Source organism: Chiloscyllium punctatum, chromosome 2, assembly GCF_047496795.1.
Source record: "Chiloscyllium punctatum isolate Juve2018m chromosome 2, sChiPun1.3, whole genome shotgun sequence".
NCBI classification, from domain to species: domain Eukaryota; kingdom Metazoa; phylum Chordata; class Chondrichthyes; order Orectolobiformes; family Hemiscylliidae; genus Chiloscyllium; species Chiloscyllium punctatum.
In genome coordinates, this window is record NC_092740.1 from 1227927 (window position 1) to 1250283 (window position 22357).

Below are 22357 nucleotides of genomic sequence, written 5' to 3' on the forward strand. Positions count from 1 at the left end.
TGTTCCTTCATAGCTGTTGGGCCAAAATCTTGGAATTCCCTCTCTACCGGCATTGTGGGTCAATCCACAGCAGTTGGACTACAGCGATTCAAGAAGGCAGCTCACCCCACCTTCTCAAGGGCAAATAGGGATGGGCTATCAATGCTGGCCAGCCAGTGACACCCAAATCCCAGAATGAATAAGAAAAAGTTAATACTTTACAATTAACATGGCTTTGTCAAGGACAGTTCATGTCTGACAAACTTAATTGAGTTCTTAGACAAAGTAACAGATGCAGTGGATCAGAGTAGTGCTGTGGATTTCATATAAAACGGGATGAGCTGGGTGTGTTTTTTTGGGAGCCAGTGTAGACATGATGGGTCAAACGGCCTCCTTCTACAGTGATATTGGTTCTATTTGCCTTTTTGATTATGTACTGGACCTGTAGACCAAGATTTTGAGATTCATGCACTGGAACACTTAAATCCCTCTGCATTTTGGGATTCTGCAGTTGTTTCCTATCTAACTAACATGCTGTTTCTTTTATTCTTACTGATCTGTCCCCCTAATCTAGCATCCTAGTTTACTTCAGCTGGCTCAGCTTAAAAGAATGGTGAAGGCAGCAAATGGGAAACCTGTCGTTAAATCAGTCAAGGTTTCGATCATAAATACATTGACGTTATGTTGGAACTGGACAGAACATTGGTTGGGCCACATCTGGATACCCTGTGCGGTTCTAGTTACCGCACTACATGAAGTATATAATTGCATTAGAGAAAATTAACCAGAATGTTGCCTGCGATGGGGTAGTTTAGCTGTGAAGAGAGACTAGATAAACTTTTGTTTTCTTTGGAGCTGAGCAGATTTTGAGGTTGGGGGGGGGGGGGGGGGGGGGGTGGTGGCAGGAACCACCTGACTGAGGAACATAGAATATGATGAGGGGCACAGACAGGGTGGAATGAAAACAGCTGCTCCCCTGAATTATCACTAACTAGAGTCATAATTTTAAGGTGAAAGGCAGGAGGTTTCATTGGGATTTGAGGAAGCATTCTTTCACACAGAGTGATACTCACAAGGTTCAGTGACTGGGATAAGCAACTCTCTGATACTCAGTGGTCAGTGACCAGGATAAATTTCTCTCTCTTTGATTAACGGTGAAGAAGATAACAAAGAGATCTCGAATAATTAGGCCAACGGGCCAAAGATTGGCAGATGAAAGTTTAATTTGGATAAATACGAGGTATTGCATTTTGTTAAAACAGACAAGAGCAGAACTTACATAGTTAATGGCAGAGCCATGGGTAGTGCTGTCAAGCAGGGAGACCTAGGGTTTCAGATACATAGTTTTTTCAAAAGGTGGACAGGGTGGTTAAGGCAGTTTTTGGGCATGCTTGCCTTCATTGCTCAGACAATTGAGTATAAGAGTTGGGGACGTCATGTTGAGGTTGTATAGGTTATTGGTGAGGCCACTTTTGGAGTACTGTGTACAGTTCTGGTTATCCTGCTATTGGAATGATATTAGTAAATTGGAGAGGGTTCAGAAAAGATTTCCCAGGATGTTGCTGGGATTGGAGGGTTTGAGTTATAAGGAGAGGCTGGATAGACTGGGATCTTTTTCACTGGAGCAGAGGATGTTGAGGGATAACCTTGTAGAGGTTTATAAAATCATGAGGGGCTTAGGTAAGGTGAATACCAAAAGTCTTTTCCCTGGGATGGGTGATTTCAAAACTAGGGTCATATTTTTAAGGTGAGAGGAGAAAGATTTAAGGAGGACCTTTGGGGCAACATTTTCACACAGAGGGAAGCTCGTATGTGGTACAAACTTTCAGACAAAGTGGTAGTTGTAAGTACAGTTACAACACTTAAAAGACATTTGGACAGGTACAAAAAAAGGTTTACAGGTATCCGGGCCAAATGCAGGCAACTGGAACTAGTTTAGTTTGGGAAACTTGGTCGTCGTGGAGGAGTTAGACCAAAGGGTCTGTTTCCGTGTTGTATGACTCTACTCATAGGAACCAGCGACAAGGGATAGATCTTCTTCTGATACTCCCAGACAACAATGACGGGGAATATATCTCTCTGCTGCACACAAAGGAAGCACTGGCGTTGCAGTTGTAAAACTCACTTGTCAGCCATGCAACAGTTTAAAGTTATATGAATTCCATTGAGAATTTGAAATAGATTCTGAATCCTGGACAAGGCAGTGCAAGTGGTCTGTGATTTGGTGTTCCCTAGAGTAGTCTTATCCTATCAGAGGTAGACTCATGCGCTTACCTTGGTGATATCCATGAGCTCCACATCAAGTTGAGAGATTGCTTCCTGCACAGAGGGATGTTGAGAATAATTGCGTGTTAAAGTGTCCTGAATCTGCAGCTGGATCCTGGCCACCTGTTGAGGGTGAAGGACAGAGAGATAGTTAGTCAGGAACATTTTTACAAAAGCAAAATTCTTGAGTACGCAATAAATCTGAATTAAGATCAGAAAATGCTGGAAATAGTCAGCAGATGAGGCAGCACTATGGAGAGAAAATAGTTACAACTTCAGATTGATTACCTTTTGTCGAAACCATTATCAGTGTAGTGGGGGCAAACCTTCTGCTGATCTACAAAGCATAAGTCAGGCATGTGATTGTTTATCCCCACCTGCTTGGATGTGTGCCGCTCAAAAAACTTGATACCATTCAGAACAATGACGTGTTTGAAGAGATCTGGAGGTATTGGTCTTTGGAATGCTAAAAGGGGAAGGAAAGTTTCATTGGCACCACATGTACAAACATCTACTCCCTCCCCCATTGATGTTCAATAGCAGCAGTATTCTGTACAAGGTGCACTGCAGAAACTTGCAAAGAATCCTTAGACAGCACTTGACAAATCCACGACCACTTCCACCTCGAAGGACAAGGGAAACAGAAACATGGGAATACCAGCATCTACAAGTTCGCCTGCAAGCCACTCACCATCTCGACTAGGAAATATATAATGCTGTTCCTTCACTGTCACTGGGTCAAAATCCTGGAATTCTCTCCCTAACAGCATTGTAGGTCAACCCATAGCATGTGACTGCAGCAGTTTAAAGGTGGGTGCTCACAATCACCTCATCAAAGGTAACGACAGGAATAGTGCCAGAAGACTGGAGGATAGCAAATGTGGTTCCCCTGTTCAAGAAGGGGAGTAGAGACAACCCTGGTAATTATAGATCAGTGAACCTTACTTCAGTTGTTGGTAAAGTGCCGGAAAAGGTTCTAAGAGATAGGATTTATAATCATCTAGAAAAGAATAGTTTGATTAGGCATAGTCAGCATGGATTTGTGAAGGGTAGGCTGTGCCTCACAAACCTTATTGAGTTCTTTGAGAAGGTGACCAAACAGGTAGATGAGAGTAAACCGGTTGATGTGGTGTATATGGATTTCAGCAAGGCGTTCGATAAGGTTCCCCACAGTAGGCTATTGTACAAAATGCGGAGGAATGGGATTGTGGGAGATATAGCAGTTTGGATCAGTAATTGGCTTGCTGAAAGAAAACAGAGGGTGGTGGTTGATGGGAAATGTTCATCCTGGAGTCCAGTTACCAGTGGTGTACCGCAAGGGTCGGTGTTGGGTCCACTGCTATTCGTCATTTTTATAAACGACCTGGATGAGGACGTAGAAGGGTGGGTTAGTAAGTATGCAGACAACACTAAGGTCGGTGGAGTTGTGGATAGTGACGAAGGATGTTGCAGGTTACAGAGAGACATAGATAAGCTGCAGAGCTGGGTTGAGATAGGCAAGTGGAGTTTAATGTGGACAAGTGTGAGGTGATTCACTTTGGTCGGAGTAACCGGAATGCAAAGTACTGGGCTAATGGTAAGATTCTTGGTAGTGTAGATGAGCAGAGAGATCTCGGTGTCCAGGTACACAGATCCTTGAAAGTTGCCACCCAGGTTGACAAGGTTGTTAAGGAGGCATAGAGTGTTTTAGCTTTTATTAATAGAGGGATCGAGTTCCAGAACCATGAGGTTATGCTACAGCTGTACAAAACTCTGGTGTGGCTGCACTTGGAGTATTGCGTGCAGTTCTGGTCACCGCATTATAAGAAGGATGTGGAAGCTTTGGAAAGGGTGCAGAGGAGATTTACTAGGATGTTGCCTGGTATGGAGGGAAGGTCTTACGAGGAAAGGCTGAGGGACTTGAGGCTGTTTTTGTTAGAGAGAAGAAGGTTGAGAGGTGACTTAACAGAGACATATAAGATAATCAGAGGGTTAGATAGGGTGGACAGGGAGAGCCTTTTTCAAAGTATGGTGACAGCGAGCACGAGGGGGCATAGCTTTAAATTGAGGGGTGATAGATATAGGACAGATGTCAGAGGTAGTTTCTTTACTTAGAGTAGTAAGGGTATGGAATGCTTTGCCTGCAACTGAAGTAGATTCGCCAACTTTAAGTATATTTAAGTCATCATTGGACAAGCATATGGACGTACATGGAATAGTGTAGGTTAGATTTTTTTTTAGATTACTTTACAGTGTGGAAACAGGCCCTTCGGCCCAACAAGTCCACACCTACCCGCCGAAGCGCAACCCACTCATACCCCTACACTTACCCCTTACCTAACACTACGGACAATTTAGCATGGCCAATTCACCTGACCTGCACATTTTTGGACTGTGGGAGGAAACCGGAGCACCCGGAGGAAACCCACGCAGACACGGGGAGAACGTGCAAACTCCACACAGTCAGTCGCCTGAGGTGGGAATTGAACCCGGGTCTCTGGCGCTGTGAGGCAGCAGTGCTAACCACTGTGCCACCGTGCCGCCCATGGTGATGGGCTTCAGATTGGTATGACAGGTCGGGCCAACATCGAGAGCCGAAGGGCCTGTACTGCGCTGTAATGTTCTATGTTACTATGGGCAGGCAATAAATGCTGGCTCAGCCATTAATACCCTTGTCCCACAAATTTAAAAACAAACTTGTGATGGAACCGAGTTCAAGCAAGCAGAGTAGGAAAAAATGAAGAACAAAAGAGAATAAATGTTATCATGTGGAAGGCAGACATGTTTTAAACTACCCCCTTTTAATATTCCGAAAAACATCACCTCCAGATCTCTTCAAACACCTCAGCAACTCTCTTCTCTTCCAAACCTGTTGACCTCACATATTACTTGCAGAGAAAAATGACTTCATCCTTAATGAAATAAAATGAAGAATTGTATATGTTGGAGATCTGAAACAAAAACAGAAACTGCTGGTGAAACTCAGAACTCTGACAATGAGTCAGTGGACTCAAAATGTTAAATCTGCTTTCTTCTAACAGCTACTGCCAGACCTGCAGCAATTTTTGCAGCAATTTCTGGTTTTGTTCCTCATCCTTACTGATGTGCCAGCTGTATCCTTAACAGTTTTGGAAACAAGTCTCGTCTTCACATTGAGAATGCCCTCCAGTATGTTGTGTTGCACTAATTCAAACTGGGACAGAATTCGAACAGATGTCGCAACTCAAGAATGAGGCGCTGAGAGCCATCAACAGCAGAATATACTCCATAACAATCTGATCCTCACAGCCCAGCATATCCCTCAATCAGCCAATACCATCAAGTCAGGGGATCAATCCTGGTTCAATGGAGAGTGCAGAAGAGCATGCCAGAAGCAGCACCAGGCAAATCTGAAAATGAGGTGGTAACCTGGTGAAGATGCCAAACATCATTAGTAGCAAGTGATAAACGTGTTAAGCAATCCCACAAACAATGGATCAGATCCAAGCTCTGCAGTCCATGCCACATCTTGTTACAAGTGGTGGTCAATTAAACAACTCACTGGAGAAGGGTCCAAAGACATTCCCATTAGAAGTGATGATACATCCCTACACTTCAGTGCAAAAGATACGGCCAAATCATTTGCAGCAATCTTCAATCAGAACCAAGTGGATGGTTCACCTTGGCCTACTCAGTGGTCCCCAGCATCCCAGATGCCAGTCTTCAGCCTGTTCAATTCTCTCCACATATTACCAAGAAACAGTTGGAAGTATTGGACACTGCAAAGTCTATGGTACCCTGACAACATTCTGGTAATAGCGCTGAAGACTTATGCTCCAGAATATGTTGCGCTCCTAGTCAAGCTGTTCCAGTACACAGTCACAACACTGGCCAAATTGGAAAACTCCACAGCCTGTGTCCTCCATACCAGAAACAGAACAAACCCAACCCAGACAATTACTGCCCCATCAGTCTAATACTGATCATCAGTAAACTGTTGGAGGGTGCCATCAACAGTGCTATCAAGCAGCACTTGCTCGGAAATAACCTGCTCCCAGTTTGGGTTCCACCAAGGCCACTCACCTCCAGACCTCATTAGAGCCTTCGTTCAAACATGGACAAATATGAGAGGTGAGATGAAAGTGACAGCCATTGACATGAAGGCCACATTCAACTCAATGTGGTGAAAAGCCTTAGGAAAACTGGGGCCAGTGGGAATCAGGGAGCAAACCCTCCACTAGTTGGAGTCATATCTGTCACATAGGAAGAGAGATATGGTGATTGGATGTCAGTCATCTCAGCTCCAGGACATCGCTCCACATATTGCACATATCTGAAACAGATGGAACTTCAACATGGGTCTTTTGGCTCAAGGCAGGGATGGTAGGGTAGTTTTCCCAGGTTTACTTGATGCCACATTCAGTCAAATGCAGTCCTCATGTCAATTGCTGTTTGAACTGAGGCAACTATGCCAGAAGAACTCCAAATTCTTCAGGGCAATATCCTTGGCCTAAATATCTTCAGCTGCTTCAATAGCCTTCCCTCCATCATAAAGTCAGAAGTGGGGATGTTCACCAATGATTGCATGACGTTCAGCGCCATTTACAACTCCACAAATAGTGAAGTGGTCTACACACAAGTGCAACAAGATCTGGACAATATCCAGACACACTTGGCAAGTAATATTTGCGCCACATAAATGCCAGGCAATGACCATCTTCAATAAGGGACAACATAGCAACATGTTATCTAAAAGTGTTAGTATTACTGAATCCCCACTATCAACATCCCGGGGGTTACTATTGACCAGAAACTGAACTGGACTCCTCACATAAACACTGTGACCACATGGGCAGGTCAGAGGCTAAGAATAGTGTGGCGAGTAACTCACCTTCTGACTCCCACCATCTACAGGGAACATGGACTGTAACAGTTCAAGAAGGCCTCTCGCCACCACCTTCTCAAGGGTAACTAGAGGCAGGCAACAAATGCTTGCCAGTCAGCAAAGTCCATATTCCACAACTGATTTAAAAGAAACCATCAATGCAAGTTTACTTGTTTGAATGCAGTGTGCTGAATTTACTGTTTACAATGCAGTTCTCTCTACCTGAGGGAGACTAAACACAAACTTGTTGACCATTTTGTAGAACCACCTTTATTCAGTGTCAAGGTGGCTCTTACTTTCCAGTCACCTGTTGTTATTTCAATTCTCAACTCCCTGTGATCTGTTGTTTGCCTCCTGCAATCACAGTGGGCTCGAGAAACATTGCCTCAGATTGTGGCCTGCAAGGTTCAGTAACAGAAAATATTGCAAACACTCAGCAGGACTAGCAGCATCTGTGGAGACAGAAACAAATCCGACCTTTTCAGATCAATGACTTTTCTTAAAACTTTTCAGATCGACAAATATTAACTCTGCTTTTCTCCACTGATGCTGCCAGTCCTGCTGATTTTTCTAGTATGTTCTGTTTTTATTTCAGTCATCTATATTTTGCCTTTGCTTTGGATTCAAATTTCAAATCCAAATATCTCCAGTTTTGTTTTTGAGGGACAGTTGTTAATGATGCCACTCTCTTCCTCTAGACCCATCTTTCATTTCTTAATTTCTCTCCATGACCTTCTCTTTTCCCTTGCACTAATGTTCTGTCATTTAATCACTCCTGCCTTTCACAGACCCTTCTCACATGTTTTATTTTGTTTCCAACTGCTCCCACTTTGCTTGTTTCTGAAATTGTCACGTGGTTAACTTTTTACAGTTATGATCAAAGATCACAGCCTGAAATGTTAATTCTGTCTCTCTCCACTGATGCTGCCAGACCTGCTGGGTTTCATACAACAGCAAAACTTGGTTGTGAAGTGCTTTCAGATGTCCTCAGGTCATGAAGGACTCGAGCTAGATCTAATTTCTCCATTTGTTGGACACATTTCAGAAAGATTTCCCAGCAGTATCCTCGTGACTTCTTTCACTGAGTGACTCACCTCCATTTTCTCCTCGAGCTCGTGTAAAAACTCGCCATCAGCAGCCTGTGATGATGTTGTCGTGGAGCTTTTTGCACTGAGGATGGCCCGAGATATGTATTCGATCCTTTGCTGTAGTGAGATCTCGGTGCTGATTTATGGGGGGGGAAGAAATCATTACCATCAAAGTACTGAATAACCCGTAAAATACACACTACTGAACAAACTGGAAAGTCTTAGCATTGTGATTGGTCAATTCCCTGAAGAAACCTCAAGCAAAGCTGTTCTAATGGAGCTATAATACTGGCATCAACGTGTCAAATTGCACAACAATATCCTGCTCGAGTTAGGTGAGAAATCCTATCCTACCCTACCAGATGCCACCCATCAGTCAGTAATGGAAATGAGACAAAAGACATAGGAGCAGAAATTAGGCCATTCAGCCCATTGAGTCTGCACTGCCATTCAATCATGGCTGATAAGTTTCTCAACCCCATTCTTCTGCTTTCTCCCTGTCACCCTTGATCCCCTTGACAATCAAGAACTCATCAAGTCTTAAATATACTAAATGACCTGGCCTCCACAGCCTTCCGTGGCAATGAATTCCATAGATTCACCACTCTCTGGCTGAAGAAGTTTCTCCATATCTATGTTCTAAAAGGTCTTCCCTTTACTCTAAGGCTGTGCCCTCCGGTCCTAATCTCTCCTACCAATGGAATCATCTTCCCAACATCCACTCTGTCTAGGCCATTCAATATTCTACATGTTTCAATTAGATTCCCCCCTCATCTTTCTAAACTCCATCGAGTATAGACCCAGCTTCCTCAAACGTTCCTTAGACGTTAAGCTTTTCATTCCTAGGAGCATTCTTACAAACCTCCTCTGAACACAGTCCAGGGCCAGTACATCCTTCCTGAGATATGGGACCCAAAACTGTGCACAATACTCCAAATGTGGTCTGACCAGAACCTTATAGAGCCCCAGAAATACATCCCTGCTTTTAGATTCAAGTCCTCTCAAGGTAAATGCAATCATTGCATTTGTCTTCCTAACTACTGACTCAAACTGCAAGGTTACCTTGAGAGAATCCTGGACTAGAATTCCCAAGTCTCTTTGCACTTCAGACTTCTGAATTTTCTCCCCATTTAGAAAATAGACTATGCTCCTATTTTTCCTATCACAGTGCATGACCTCACACTTTCCCACATTGTACTCCATCTGCCACTTTACCCACTCTCTGAAACTGACTAAATCCATCTGCAAGGGGACTGCAGAGTCAAGATTAGAGTGGTGCTGGAAAAGCGCAGCAGGTCAGGCAGCATCAGAGCAGCAAGAAAATAGACGTTTTGTCTATGATGAAGGACCTTTGCGTCGATTTTCCTGCTTCTCTGATGCTGTCTGACCTGCTGTGCTTTTCCAGCACCCACTTTAATTTTGACTCAAATCCTTCTGCAGCCTCCCCAATACTACCTGCCCCTCCACCTATCTTTGTATTGCCTGCAAATGTAGGCAGAATGCCCTCAGTTCCTTCATCTAGATCATTAATGTATAAAGTGGAAAGTGCAGTGCCAACACTGATCCTTGTGAAACACCACTTGTCACTAGCTGCCATCCTGAGAAGGACCCTTTCATTGCCACTCTGTTTTCTGAGAGACAGCCAAGCTTCTATCCATGTTGTCAAATGAGGCACTTAGCAATTTTGTAGTCATTTTGGGGCGACAGTGGCATGGTAGTGAGATTATTAGACCAGTAACCCAGAAATCCAGGGTAATTTTTAAATCCCTTCCCCCACCAAAGCGCAAATCTGGAATTGAAAGCCCTCGAACTCAGTAATAGTGATTGTTTTAAAAACGCATCTGCCTCAGAAACATCCTTTAGGAAAGGAAATCTGTTGTCTTCACCTACACATGATTTTAATTGCATAGCAAGGTGGTTGACTCTGAAATCATTTAACAATTCACTCATTTTAAGGGCAATCATAAATTGGAAACAAATATTGACCATACAAAGCTAGGTGGTAGGGTGAAATGTGATGAGGATGTTAGGGGATTACAGGGTGACCTGGACAAGTTAGGTGAGTGGGCAGATGCATGGCAGATGCAGTTTAATGTGGATAAATGTCTGGTTATCCACTTTGGTGGCAAGAACAGGAAGGCAGATTACTACCTCAATGGTATCAAATTAGGTAAAGGGGCTGTTCAGAGAGATCTGGGTGTTCTTGTCCACCAGTCAATGAAGGCAAGCATGCAGGTACAGCAGGTCGTGAAGAAGGCTAATAGCATGCTGGCCTTCATAACAAGAAGGATTGAGTATAGAAGCAAAGAGGTGCTTCTGCAGCTGTACAGGGCCCTGGTGAGACCACACCTGGAGTACTGTGTACAGTTCTGGTCTCCAAATTTGAGGAAAGACATTCTGGCTATTGAGGGAGTGCAGCGTAGGTTCACGAGGTCAATTCCTGGAATGGCAGGATTGCCTTACACGGAAAGACTGAAGCGACTGGGCTTGTATACCCTTGAGTTTAGAAGACTGAGAGGGGATCTGATTGAAACGTATAGGATTATGAAAAGGACTGGACACTCTGGCAGGAGGGAACATATTTCCATTGATGGGGGAATGCCGAACCAGAGGACACAACTTAAAAATACGGGGTAGACCATTTAGGACAGAGATGAGGAGAAACTACTTCATCCAGAGAGTGGTGGCTGTGTGGAATGCTCTGCCCCAGAGGGCAGTGGAGGCCCAGTCTCTGGATTCATTTAAGAAAGAATTGGATAGAGCTCTTAAAGGTAGTGGAGTCAAGGGGTATGGAGATAAGGCTGGAACAGGATACTGATTAGGGATGATCAGCCATGATCATATTGAATGGCGGTGCAGGCTCGAAGGGCAGAATGGCCTACTCCTGCATCTATTGTCTATTGTCTATTGTCATATCAGCGATGCCCAATTCTAATGAGAGGTGGCATCTTCCAGCGTCACTTACTACCTGATTTGATTTGGTTTGGTTCTGAAGAGTCATGGGTCTCGAATGCTAAGTTTATTTCTTTCTCCACAGATACTGCCAGGTCTGCTGAGTTTCTCCAGCATTTCAGCTTTTATTTTAGCGATCATTATAGCCTTGCTCCAAACACAGACAAAAGAGCAGAACGCAGGAGATGTGATGTGGGTGACTGCTCTTCACATCAAAAGTAGCATTTGATCAGGTATTGCATCAAAGAGTTCTACCAAAACTGTAATGATTTGGAACCAGGGGAAAGCTCTTTGCTGTTTAGAATCATACCTGGCTCAGACAAGATGGTTGTAGTTATTGGAGGTCATCTCAGCTCTCGGACACCACAGGGTAATGTCCCATCCCCAACTATCTACAACTGATCACCAATGACATTCCTCCATCATAGAGCCAGAAATGGCGATGTTCACTGATGATTGCACAATATTTAGTGCCACTCATGACTGCTCAGATTCTGAAGCAGACCATGTCTAAACACAGCAAGAACTGGACAACATATAGGTTTGGGCTGATAAGCAGTAAGTCACATCTGAGCCATAAAAATGCCAGGCAAAGAGATGATCTAAGCATAAAGCCTTAACAGTCAACGTGTTGCCATCACTGAATCTTTCCACTTTCAACATTCTGGAGGTTACTACTGACCAGAAACTGAACTGGACTAGCCATATAAAAGTTGTGACTGCAGGAGCAGTTCAGAGCAAGGAACCTGGCAACAAATAACTCACATCCTGCCTCCTCAGAGTAAAGGCACAAGTCAGGAGTGTGTTGGAATACTCCCCACTTGCCTGGATGAGTGGAGCTTCAACAATACTTAAGGACATTAGGGATATTTAAGCGACTCTTGGGTAAGTAGGTTAGTTTGATCTTATAGGATAAAAGGTCAACACAATGTCGAGGGCCGAAGGGCCTGTACTGTTTTGCGTTCTGACACTTAGATCCTGTGCAAACCAACTGGCAGAGATATTCACTGACATCTTCAACCTCTCCCTCCTACAAAGCGAAATCACCACCTGTATCAAAGAAAGTACATGCAATGTGCCTTAATGACTACTGCCCAGGGGCTCTGACCTCCATAATCATGAAGTGCTTTGAGAGGCTGGTCATGGCCCACATAAGCTCTAGCTTCCCAGCCTGCCTTGAAATGACATAATAGGTCATTAGCCCTGCCCATCCATGTCAGGGTCATACTCAATGACTACAGCTCTGCCTTCAATACCACAATCACTTCCAGACCAATCACAAAACTGAGACCGAGGTCTCTGCTATGCCCCCTGCAATTGGAACCTCAGCTTCCCGACCCACAAACCGCAACCAGTGAAGATAGGCAACTGTACCCCTTCCACAATAACTGTCAACACTGAAGCACCCCAAGGATGCGCTCTCAGCCCCCTATTTTACTCCCTGTACATCCACGACTGGTAACAGCGAACACTGCCCAGACAAGTCAACCTTCCATCCATTGACTCCATCTACACTTCTCGTTGCCACAGAAATGCAGCAAACACCATCAAAGATCCCTCCCACAGTTTAAAATCTCTTCTAACCTAAGGGACTGTATTTAAAAGCAGGGAGCTTATGTTACAGCTGCACAGGGTGCTGGTGAGGCTACACCTGGAGAAAGTGAGGACTGCAGATGCTAGAGGTCAGAGTCAAAGAGTGGAGCTGGAAAAGCACAGTGGGCCAGGCAACATCCGAAAAGCAGGAGAGTCGACGTTTCGAGCATAAACCGTTGATCAGGAACAAGGCTTTTGGGCTAGGGGTGGGGGGGTGGGGGGGGCGGGTGGGGGGGGAGGCTGCTGGGAATATGATAGGTAGATGAAGTAGGGGGTGAAAGTGATACATCAGAGAGGAGGGTGGAACGGATAGATGGGAAGGCAGATGGACTGGTAGGACAGCTCAAGAGGACAATGCTGAGTTGGAAGGCTGGATCTGGGATAAGGTTGGGGGAGGGGAAATGAGGAAACTGATGAAATCCACATTGATCCAGTGTACCTGGAGGGTCGAACGCAGAAGATGAGGTGTTCTTCCTCCAGGCATCGGGTGGTCAGGGTTTGGTGGTGGAGGGGACCCAGGACCTGCATGTTCTTGCCAGAATGGGAGGGGGAAGTTAAAGTGTTCGGCCATGGGGTGGTGGGGTTTTACTACTACTCTACTACAAACCCACCGACTCTCATAGCTACCTGAATACACCTCCTCCCACCCTAACTCCTGTAAAAACGCTATCCCTTATCCCCAATTCCTCTGCCTCCACTGCATCTGTTCCCAGGATGGCAAATTCCACCGCAGAACATCCCAGATGGCCTCTTTCTTCAAAGACCACAACTTCCTCTCCCACGTGGTTGACTATGTCCTCCAGCAAATCTCATCCACTGTGTGCACCTCTGCCCATGAACTCCACCCCTCCAATCGCAATAAGAACTGAACTCCCCTGGTCCTTACCTCCACCCTACGCCTCTCTTCCACCTTGGACCCTCCAGGCACATTGGATCAATGTGGATTTCACCAGTTTCTTCATTTCCCCTCCCCCCATCGTATCCCAGTTCCAACCTTCCAACTTGGCACCGTCCTCTTGATCTATCCATCTTCCTTCCCACCAATCTGCTCCACCCTCCTCTCTGACCTATCACCTTCTCTCTCACCTTCATCTACCTATCACATTCCCAGGTACCTTCCCCCCCCCCCCCCCCTCCCCCCTCCACCCCAGCCCCATCACCCTTCCATTTATCTCACAGCCCCCTTGGGCCACAAGCCTCATTCCTGATGAAGGACTTATGCTCGAAACGTCAATTCTCCTGCTCCTCGGATGTTGCATGACCACTGTGCTTTCCCAGCACCACACCCTTTGACTATTCTATGATTTTTGTATATTATGATCTGCCTGTACTGCATACAAAATGAAACGTTTCACTGTACTGAGGTATCTGAGGTAATAATAAATCAAACCCTCATGACAATGTCGATCTACCTACAGCACAAACTGCTATGGTTCAAGATGGCAGTTCACCACCAACTACTCAAAGGCAATTAGGGACATGCTTGAAATTCTGACCCAGCCAGTGAGTGAATAGAAAAGAACACTACCATCTTCTCAATCTGTTGCACCTCCAAAACTCCAAGTTAACTTGGCCCAAATTTTTCTTTGAGGAGAAAGTGAGGACTGCAGATACTGGAGATCAGAGCTGAAAATGTGTTGCTGGAAAAGCGCAGCAGGTCAGGCAGCATCTAAGCATTCTTCAGGATTCCTGAGGGGCTTATGCCCAAAACGTCGATTCTCCTGTTCCTTGGATGCTGCCTGACCTGCTGCGCTTTTCCAGCAACACATTTTCAGCCCAAATGTTTCTTTCTCAAAGTTTCCCAATGCTGAATTTAAACTCACTGGCTTAAAATTTGCTGGAATGATCTTTACATGCTTTTGAACAAGGATGTAACATTTACAATTCTCCAATCTATTGGCACTACAAATGGAAAACTTATAGTCAGTGCCTTCATAATTTCCATGATTAGATGCAGCCAATATGGATTTATGAAGAGAAGTCATGTTTGACAAACCCAGTCGATCTTTTTGAGAATTAGATTAGATTACTTACAGTGTGGAAACAGGCCCTTCGGCCCAACAAGTCCACACCGCGCCCGCCGAAGCGTAACCCACCCATACCCCTACATCTACATCTACCCCTGACCTAACACTACGGGCAATTTAGCATGGCCAATTCACCTGACCTGCACATCTTTGGACTGTGGGAGGAAACCGGAGCACCCGGAGGAAACCCACGCAGACACGGGGAGAACGTGCAAACTCCACACAGTCAGTCGCCTGAGGCGGGAATTGAACCCGGATCTCCGGCGCTGCGAGGCAGCAGTGCTAACCACTGTGCCACCGTGCCGCCCACGATGTCAGCATAGTTGCTGAGGGGGGAACCAGTCAATGTAATGTATTTGGATTTTCAGAGTCTGTGTTACCATAGACTGAGGATTGGTTAAGAAGTGAAAAGCAGGGAGCAGGAACAATTCATCATTCTCAAGATGGCTGGCTGCAACTGGGGGCATAACACAAGGATCGGTATTTGGACCTTAGCCATTCATACTCTATTTGAATAATGTGGATACAGAGACCAACTGAAATGTACCTAAGATTTTAGATCACACAAAACTTAGCAGGAATGAGAATTTTGAGCATTTCAAACATGTAACAGGTCTTAACCACAGTCGTAGCACAGTATGCCATCTTGACAAAATGCCCAATCAGTCGAGGGCTGTTACAATCACTTTGCCTCCTCCTATCACCTCACCTTTAGGAGGCATCGACTCTGTAGACTTACAATTGGTGAACCTTACCCTGAACACACAAGGTTCAATGGAGGAAAAGTATCATTTGCTCCCTACCTGTGCATGTCTGCAAGGCGAGCTAGAATTCTTGCAGCATTGCTGAAATTGCGATTCTTCTCATAATATCTCCAAAGCAAGTCCATGTAACGAACTTTGTTCTGATCTTGCTTTGCCATTCGGACCAAATATGGCTCAAGAAATGGAGAATTAACCTGCAACAAAATGCTGACTGTATCAAGTCCTCACTTATGTTGAGGTTCAGTTCTTGAAAAACACAAATTTAGGTGAAGCAATTTTAAATGAATCATAGGTTGCCACAGAAATCACTGATAAAATTGGACTAAAATTGATTTTTAACTTTGTACACCCCAGTCCAACACCGGTATCTCCAAGTCAAAATTGGACCTGACAGTGTCAAGTTTTAATGTCATTTAGCTAGTAATCCAGTGAACCAGGAAAATGCTCAGGGAACAAGTTCAAATCCCATCACAGCAGCTGTGTAATACAAACTAAAGTAATAAATTTGTAATATAAATTCTTGAATGGTGATCACAAAATCTTTTGATTGAAGTAAAAATGCATTGAATTCACAATTGTCCTTTAAGAAAAGAAATCTGCCTACATGTTATCCTGGGCACACAACAATGGGGTTGACTTTTAACTGCTCTCTAAAATGGCCCAATCACTCAGGACATTTGGGGATTGGCAACAAATACCCATATCTCATAAAAGAATAAAGAATGCCCCTCACACCCAGAAATTATTGGCAAATTACACACATATTCCTAAAACTACAACCCCAGACACAGAGTGAAGGTAACTGGAACAAGAAGCCTGGTTATATGAACAAACTTTACTGTAAACACAGGAACTGACTATGATCTTGAAACGACTGGAACATTTTGAGGATGTAACTAGTACAGTTGATGAGGGGGAACCAGTAAATGTGGTTTACTTGGACTTTAATAAGGCTTTTGATAAGATTTGATTTGATAAGCAGTTAGTATGTAAAACTGAAGTGCATGGGACTGAGGATAATGTAACAACATGGATAGGGAAGACAGTCAAGATGAGAATGGTGCTGGAAAAGCACAGCATGCCGGGTAGCATCCAAGGAGCAGGAAAATCAATGTTTTGGGCAAAAGCCCTTCATCAGGAATGAGGCTGATGAAGGGCTTTTTACCTGAAATGCTGATTTTTCCTGTTCCTCAGATGCTGCCTGGCCTGCTATGTTTTTCCAGCACCATTCTCATCTTCAGCATCTGCAGTACCCACTTTTGCCCTGGATAGAGAACAGACAGGCAAACAAGCAGCAAAGAATGAGACTAAGTGGATCTTTTTCACAGTGGCAGACCAGGACTAGTGGGGTACTGCAGGGATTGGTGCTAGGTCTCCAGGTATTCATGATATATATTAACGATTTAGGTGAGAGAATTAAGTGATTTTACTAAATGTGCACATGGCACAAAACTGGGCAGGTGAGCGCATGTGTGTCGGGGTGGGAGGGAAGTGAGGTGTACTGTGAGGAGGATGAAGACATTTTTCAGTGTGATTTGAACAAACTTAGAGAAAATACATGGCAGATGGAATGTGACATCAGTGATTGGAAAATTACTGGCAAAGATTCTGAAGGAAGGATAGGCAAAAACTCTTGGAAAAGCATGGATTTGTTAGAGGGAGATCCAGTCTGATTGACTTAAATGAATTTTTGGAAAAGGTGACTAGTTAATGTGGTTTACATAGACTTCAATAAGGCCTTTAAACGTCCCACTCGGAAACCTGGTTCAAAAGGCAGGAGCTCATAGGATCCAAGGCAAGCTGGCAAACTGGATCTAAAACTAGCTTGCAAAAAGTAGACCAAGGGTGATGAGGGAGGGTTGTTTCTGTGATTGGAAGCCTGTGACATGCAGCATACCACAGGGATCGGTGCTGAGATCCTTTCTGTTTGTTATGCACATGAATGACATGGATTTGAATGTACAGGGTGTAATTAGGAAATTTGCAGATGACACAAAAAAGGAATGTTGGATAATCATGAGGAGGAAGGTCTTATGCTATAATTTGATATTGATCAGCTGATAAATTAGGCAGTTAGAATTTAATCCTGACAAATGCAAGATGAAGCATTTTGGGAGGTCTAATAAGATAAGGATATAAACAATGAATGATAGGTATCCACAGAATACTGAGGAACTAGTTCCTAAACCCGAGGTCAGCACATTCCTGATGAAGGGCTTATGCCTGTAACGTCGACTCTGCTGCTCCTCGGATGCTGCCTGACCTGCTGTGCTTTTCCAGCACCACTCTCTTTGACTCTGATCTCCAGCAACTGCAGTCTTCACTTTCTCATGTCAGCACAGGTAGACAAGTTGGTGAAGAAGGTATACGGGATGCGTGCTTTCACCAGCCAGGAGGTCTTATTACAACTTTAGGAAACATTGATTAGGCCACAGGTAGAATACTGAGGTAAAAACAATGACTGCAGATGCTGGAAACCAGATTCTGGATTAGTGGTGCTGGAAGAGCACAGCAGTTCAGACAGCATCCAAGTAGCTTCGAAATCGACGTTTCAGGCAAAAGCCCTTCATCAGGAATAAAGGCAGTGAGCCTGAAGCGTGGAGAGATGAGCTAGAGGAGGGTGGGGGTGGGGAGAAAGTAGCATCACGACATGGTTGAAGAGCTTCAGGGCTAAGTGCAGACAAATGAGATTTGTGTAGCATAGATATTGGGGAAACTATGGCTTAGTGGAAATATGATTGGACTTTTAATCCAGAGACCCAGACAATGTTCTGGGGACCTGAGTTTCAATCCAACTGTGGCAGAGGGTGGAATTTGAATTCAGGAGATGACCATGAATCTATTGGCAAATGCGGGAATAACCCACTTGTTTCACGAACGTCCTTTGGAGAAGGAAACAGCCATCCTTACGTGGTCTGGCCTACGTGTGGCTCCAGACCCACAGCAATGAGGTCGACCCAACTGCTCTCTGGGCAATTAAGGATGAGCAATAAATACTGCCTAGCCAGCGAAACCTTCATCCCGTGAATGAATTTAGAAAATGGTGGGCCAAAGGGCCTGGTTCTATGCTGTATGACTGTCCAAACTATAATGTGAATATAAGATGAAGTCGAAGGATAAGTATGAGGTTATCCATTTTCAACCAAAAACAGGAAGACAGGTGAATATCTATCTAAATAGCGATAAATTTAGAGAGACGAATATGCAATGAGACCTGGGTGTCTTTGTACACCAGTGACTGAAGGTAAGCATGCAGGTGCTGCAGGCCTTCAAGAAGGTAAATAATATGCTGACCTCCATAGTGAGGGCATTTGAGTACAGGAACAGGCATGTCGTACTGTAATTGTACAGGGCTTTGGTGAGACCAGACATAGAATACTGTGTGTGCACTTTTGATCTCATTACCTGAAGAAGAATGTTCTTATGGTTAGCAGAAGTTTTCCAGACTGATATATTGAATGGGTGGACTGATGTTTGAGACAGTCAGTTAGGATTATATTCAAGTTCAGAAGAATGAGGAGGGATCTCATGGAAGCCTATAAAATTCTAAGTGGATCAGACAGGGTAAACGCAGGATGGATGTTCCAGGTGGCCGGGGAGTCCAGAACCAGGGGTCACCATTTAATTATATGGAGTCGGTCATTTAGGGTAGCAATGCGGAGAAATTTCTTCACCCAGAGAGTGGTGAGCCTGCGGAATGCTTTGCACAGAAAGCAGTTGAGGTCAAAACACTGAACATTTTCAAGGCATTACAAACAGTTCTTCAGGATAAAGGGATCAAAGGTCATTGAGAGAAAATGAGAACAGGGTCCTACGTTGGATGATCTGCCATGATCATATGAAATGGTTGAGCAGGCTTGAAGGACTGAATGGGCTTTTTCTGCTCCTGTTTTCCAAAGTTCAATGAGTCAGATTGTATCTTGCCTCCTCAAATGATAATATTAAAAACGACCAGAAGATACTGTTAGATAATGAAGGCAGAGTGGTAGCTTTGATCTATATGGACTTTGGTAAGGCGTTCAAAAAGGTTCCCCATGGGAGACTGATTAGCAAGGTTAGAGCTCATGGAATACAGGGGGACCTAACCATTTGGATACAGAACTGGCTCAAAGGTAGAAGACAGAGGGTGGTGGTGGTAGAGGGCTGTTTTTCAGACTGGAGGCCTGTGACCAGTGGAGTGGCACAAGGATCGATGCTGGGTCCTCTACTTTTTGTCATTTATATAAATGATTTCAATGTCAGCATAAGAGGTACAGTTAGTAAGTTTGCTGATGATACCAAAATTGGAGGTATAGTGGACAACGAAGAAGGTTACCTCAGATTACAACAGGATCTTGACCAGATGGGCCAATGGGCTGAGAAGTGGCAGATGGAGTTTAATTCAAATAAATGCAAGGTGCTGCATTTTGAGAAAGTAAATCTTAGCAGGACTTTTAGACTTAATGGTAGGTCCTAGGGAGTGTTGCTGGACAAAGAGACCTTGGAGTGCAGGTTCATAGCTCCTTGAAAGTGGAGTCGCAGGTAGATAGGATAGTGAAGGCGGCGTTTGGTATGCTTTCCTTTATTGGTCAGAGTATTGAGTACAGGAGTTGGGAGGTCATGTTGTGGCTGTACAGGACATTTATTAGGCCACTATTGGAATACTGTGTGCATTTCTGGTCTCCTTCCTATTGGAAAGATGTTGTGAAACTTGAAAGGGTTCAGAAAAGACTTGCATGGATGTTGCCAGGATTGGAGGATTTGAGCTATAGGGAAAGGCTGAACAGGCTGGGGCTGTTTTCCTTGGAGCATCGGTGGCTGAGAAGTGACCTTATAGACGTTTACAAAGTTATGAGGGGCATGGATAGGATAAATAGACAAAGTCTTTTCCCTGGGGTGGGGAAGTCCAGAATTAGAAGGCATAGGTCTAGGGTGAGAGGGGAAAGATATAAAAGAGACCTAAGGGCAACCTTTTCACACAGAGGGTGGTATGTGTATGGAATGAGCTGCCAGAGGATGTGGTGGAGGCTGGTATAATTGCAACATTTAAGAGGCATTTGGATGGGTATATGAATAGGAAGGGATTGGAGGGATATGGGCCGGGTGCTGGCAGGTGGGACGAGATTGGGGTGGGATATCTGGTCAACATGGACGGGTTGGCCCAAGGGTCTGTTTCTGTGCTGTACATCTCTACGACTATTTTGTGAAAAACTCCAAATGTAACACAAGATATTCTTATTTCTTCACACTGGAAATTGTTACGATATGAAATTTACTGTCTGAATGGGTGATGGGAGCAGAATCAACACTTATGGTGAAAAAGTTGAATAATTACTTGAATTGTAGGGCCATGGGGGTCAAGCAGTGCAACAATTTGAAGGACAGTTTCAAAGAACTTAGATCAAACTGAGAGACCTTCCTTTCTGTTATTCCATTTTACAGACTGAGGCAGAGAGACAGATGATGCAATATCTGTTGATGGAAATCTTTACAAAGAGGGTTGGTTGGTTGGTTAGAGGGCTTATTGTCAGAGGTGGTGTTAGTCAGAAATATGAGATGGGGATCTATTTTGGAATTGTTGGGTGGGTGGTCAGAGCTGTTCAGGTGGGGGATAGGTCAGGTAAAAGCAAGTGGAGCTTTGGGCAGGGGTGAGGTGGCATCCAGAGTCAGAGGTGGATGAAGCTGTTATACAGAACACTAAGGATTAGAAGGAGGCTCACAGAGAAATAATTGTGACGTAAAGAAAAACCAAAAGAACTGTGGATTCTATAAATCAGAAACAAAAACTAAAATTGCTGGAAAAGCTCAGTAGGTCTGGTAGCATTTGTGAAATCAAAGCAGAGTAAACATTTTGGGAAGTGACCCTTCCACAGAACACAGAGGAAGGCTCACCAGACCCAAAATGTTAACTCTGATTTCTCTGCATAGATGCTGTCAGACCTGCTGAGCTTTTCCAGCAATTTCTGTTCCTTGTTTCTGATGGTAACATAACGATGGCTCCATGGACAGTTCAGAATTTGATGGAGAGAAACAAGGTCAAATGTTGCACAAAGAGCAGCCATGGTCAGTTAAGTTAGTTAGTATTTCTGACCAGGCATATAAGGAGCCGACATGGTCATGAACTTGGATCAAGTGATCATTTCGTTACACTTTGGATCTGGACTACAGTTACCAGCTCATTCGCACTTTGCCTCAGTTGCTTGACTTACCTCCAGCAGCTTGTCCATCAGGTCAGCCTGGATCAGCCAATTAAATAAAGCGATGTTGAAGAGTTCGTCTGTTGACCTCTGAGCAAGCTTCAACATTTGCTCAAACTGTGACAAAGTGAAGAAACAAAATAATATCTTAATACCAAACACAGATATCCATACGCCCGTATACCAAAACACACTAAAACCAACTACTATCACTACTGAATACCAATTTGTGTACACATAACCTCCAAATCAGACACCAACGCGGGATGCACAATACACCACATACACGTGTGCTTTTAATTAGATATTCATATAACCAGACATTTCAGCTCAGAAGACTGCCCATGAGAGTGTGAGACAACTAAATAGAAAGGTGCTCAGATTAGGGATTTTACAAGCTGGGATAGATAATGTCTGCTGTAGCCACAAACTCAAGGCCCAAAGGATGTGCAACCTACTCAATATCAGGTTTGTGAGAGAAGAATTTTAAAAATGTAATAAATTATGTTGGGTAGTCCATGTTATAACAAACAACATGGGCAGGAACAGGGAGGAGGCCCTGCTGAGCAAATATCACCATTTAGGAATTCAAGTAAAAAGCATGATCTGAGAATTACAGCCTGAACAATGTGTGAATTGTCACAGAGAAACAAATCACATTAAATCAACT

General features: G+C 44.1%; 1 protein-coding gene across 2 annotated transcripts in view; it reads right to left on the reverse strand.

Moving 5' to 3' along the window:
• The window catches only part of nup155 (nucleoporin 155), a 213449-nt gene that overhangs the window by 7473 nt on the left and 183619 nt on the right, over window positions 1-22357 (reverse strand). For both annotated transcript variants that reach the window (XM_072592775.1, XM_072592786.1), the window contains 4 exons: window positions 21700-21804; window positions 15551-15705; window positions 8182-8311; window positions 2254-2367 (listed from right to left, as the gene is read on the reverse strand). In XM_072592775.1, coding sequence (XP_072448876.1) covers window positions 2254-2367; window positions 8182-8311; window positions 15551-15705; window positions 21700-21804 — 504 coding nt within the window. The remainder of the gene's footprint in view (window positions 1-2253; window positions 2368-8181; window positions 8312-15550; window positions 15706-21699; window positions 21805-22357) is intronic.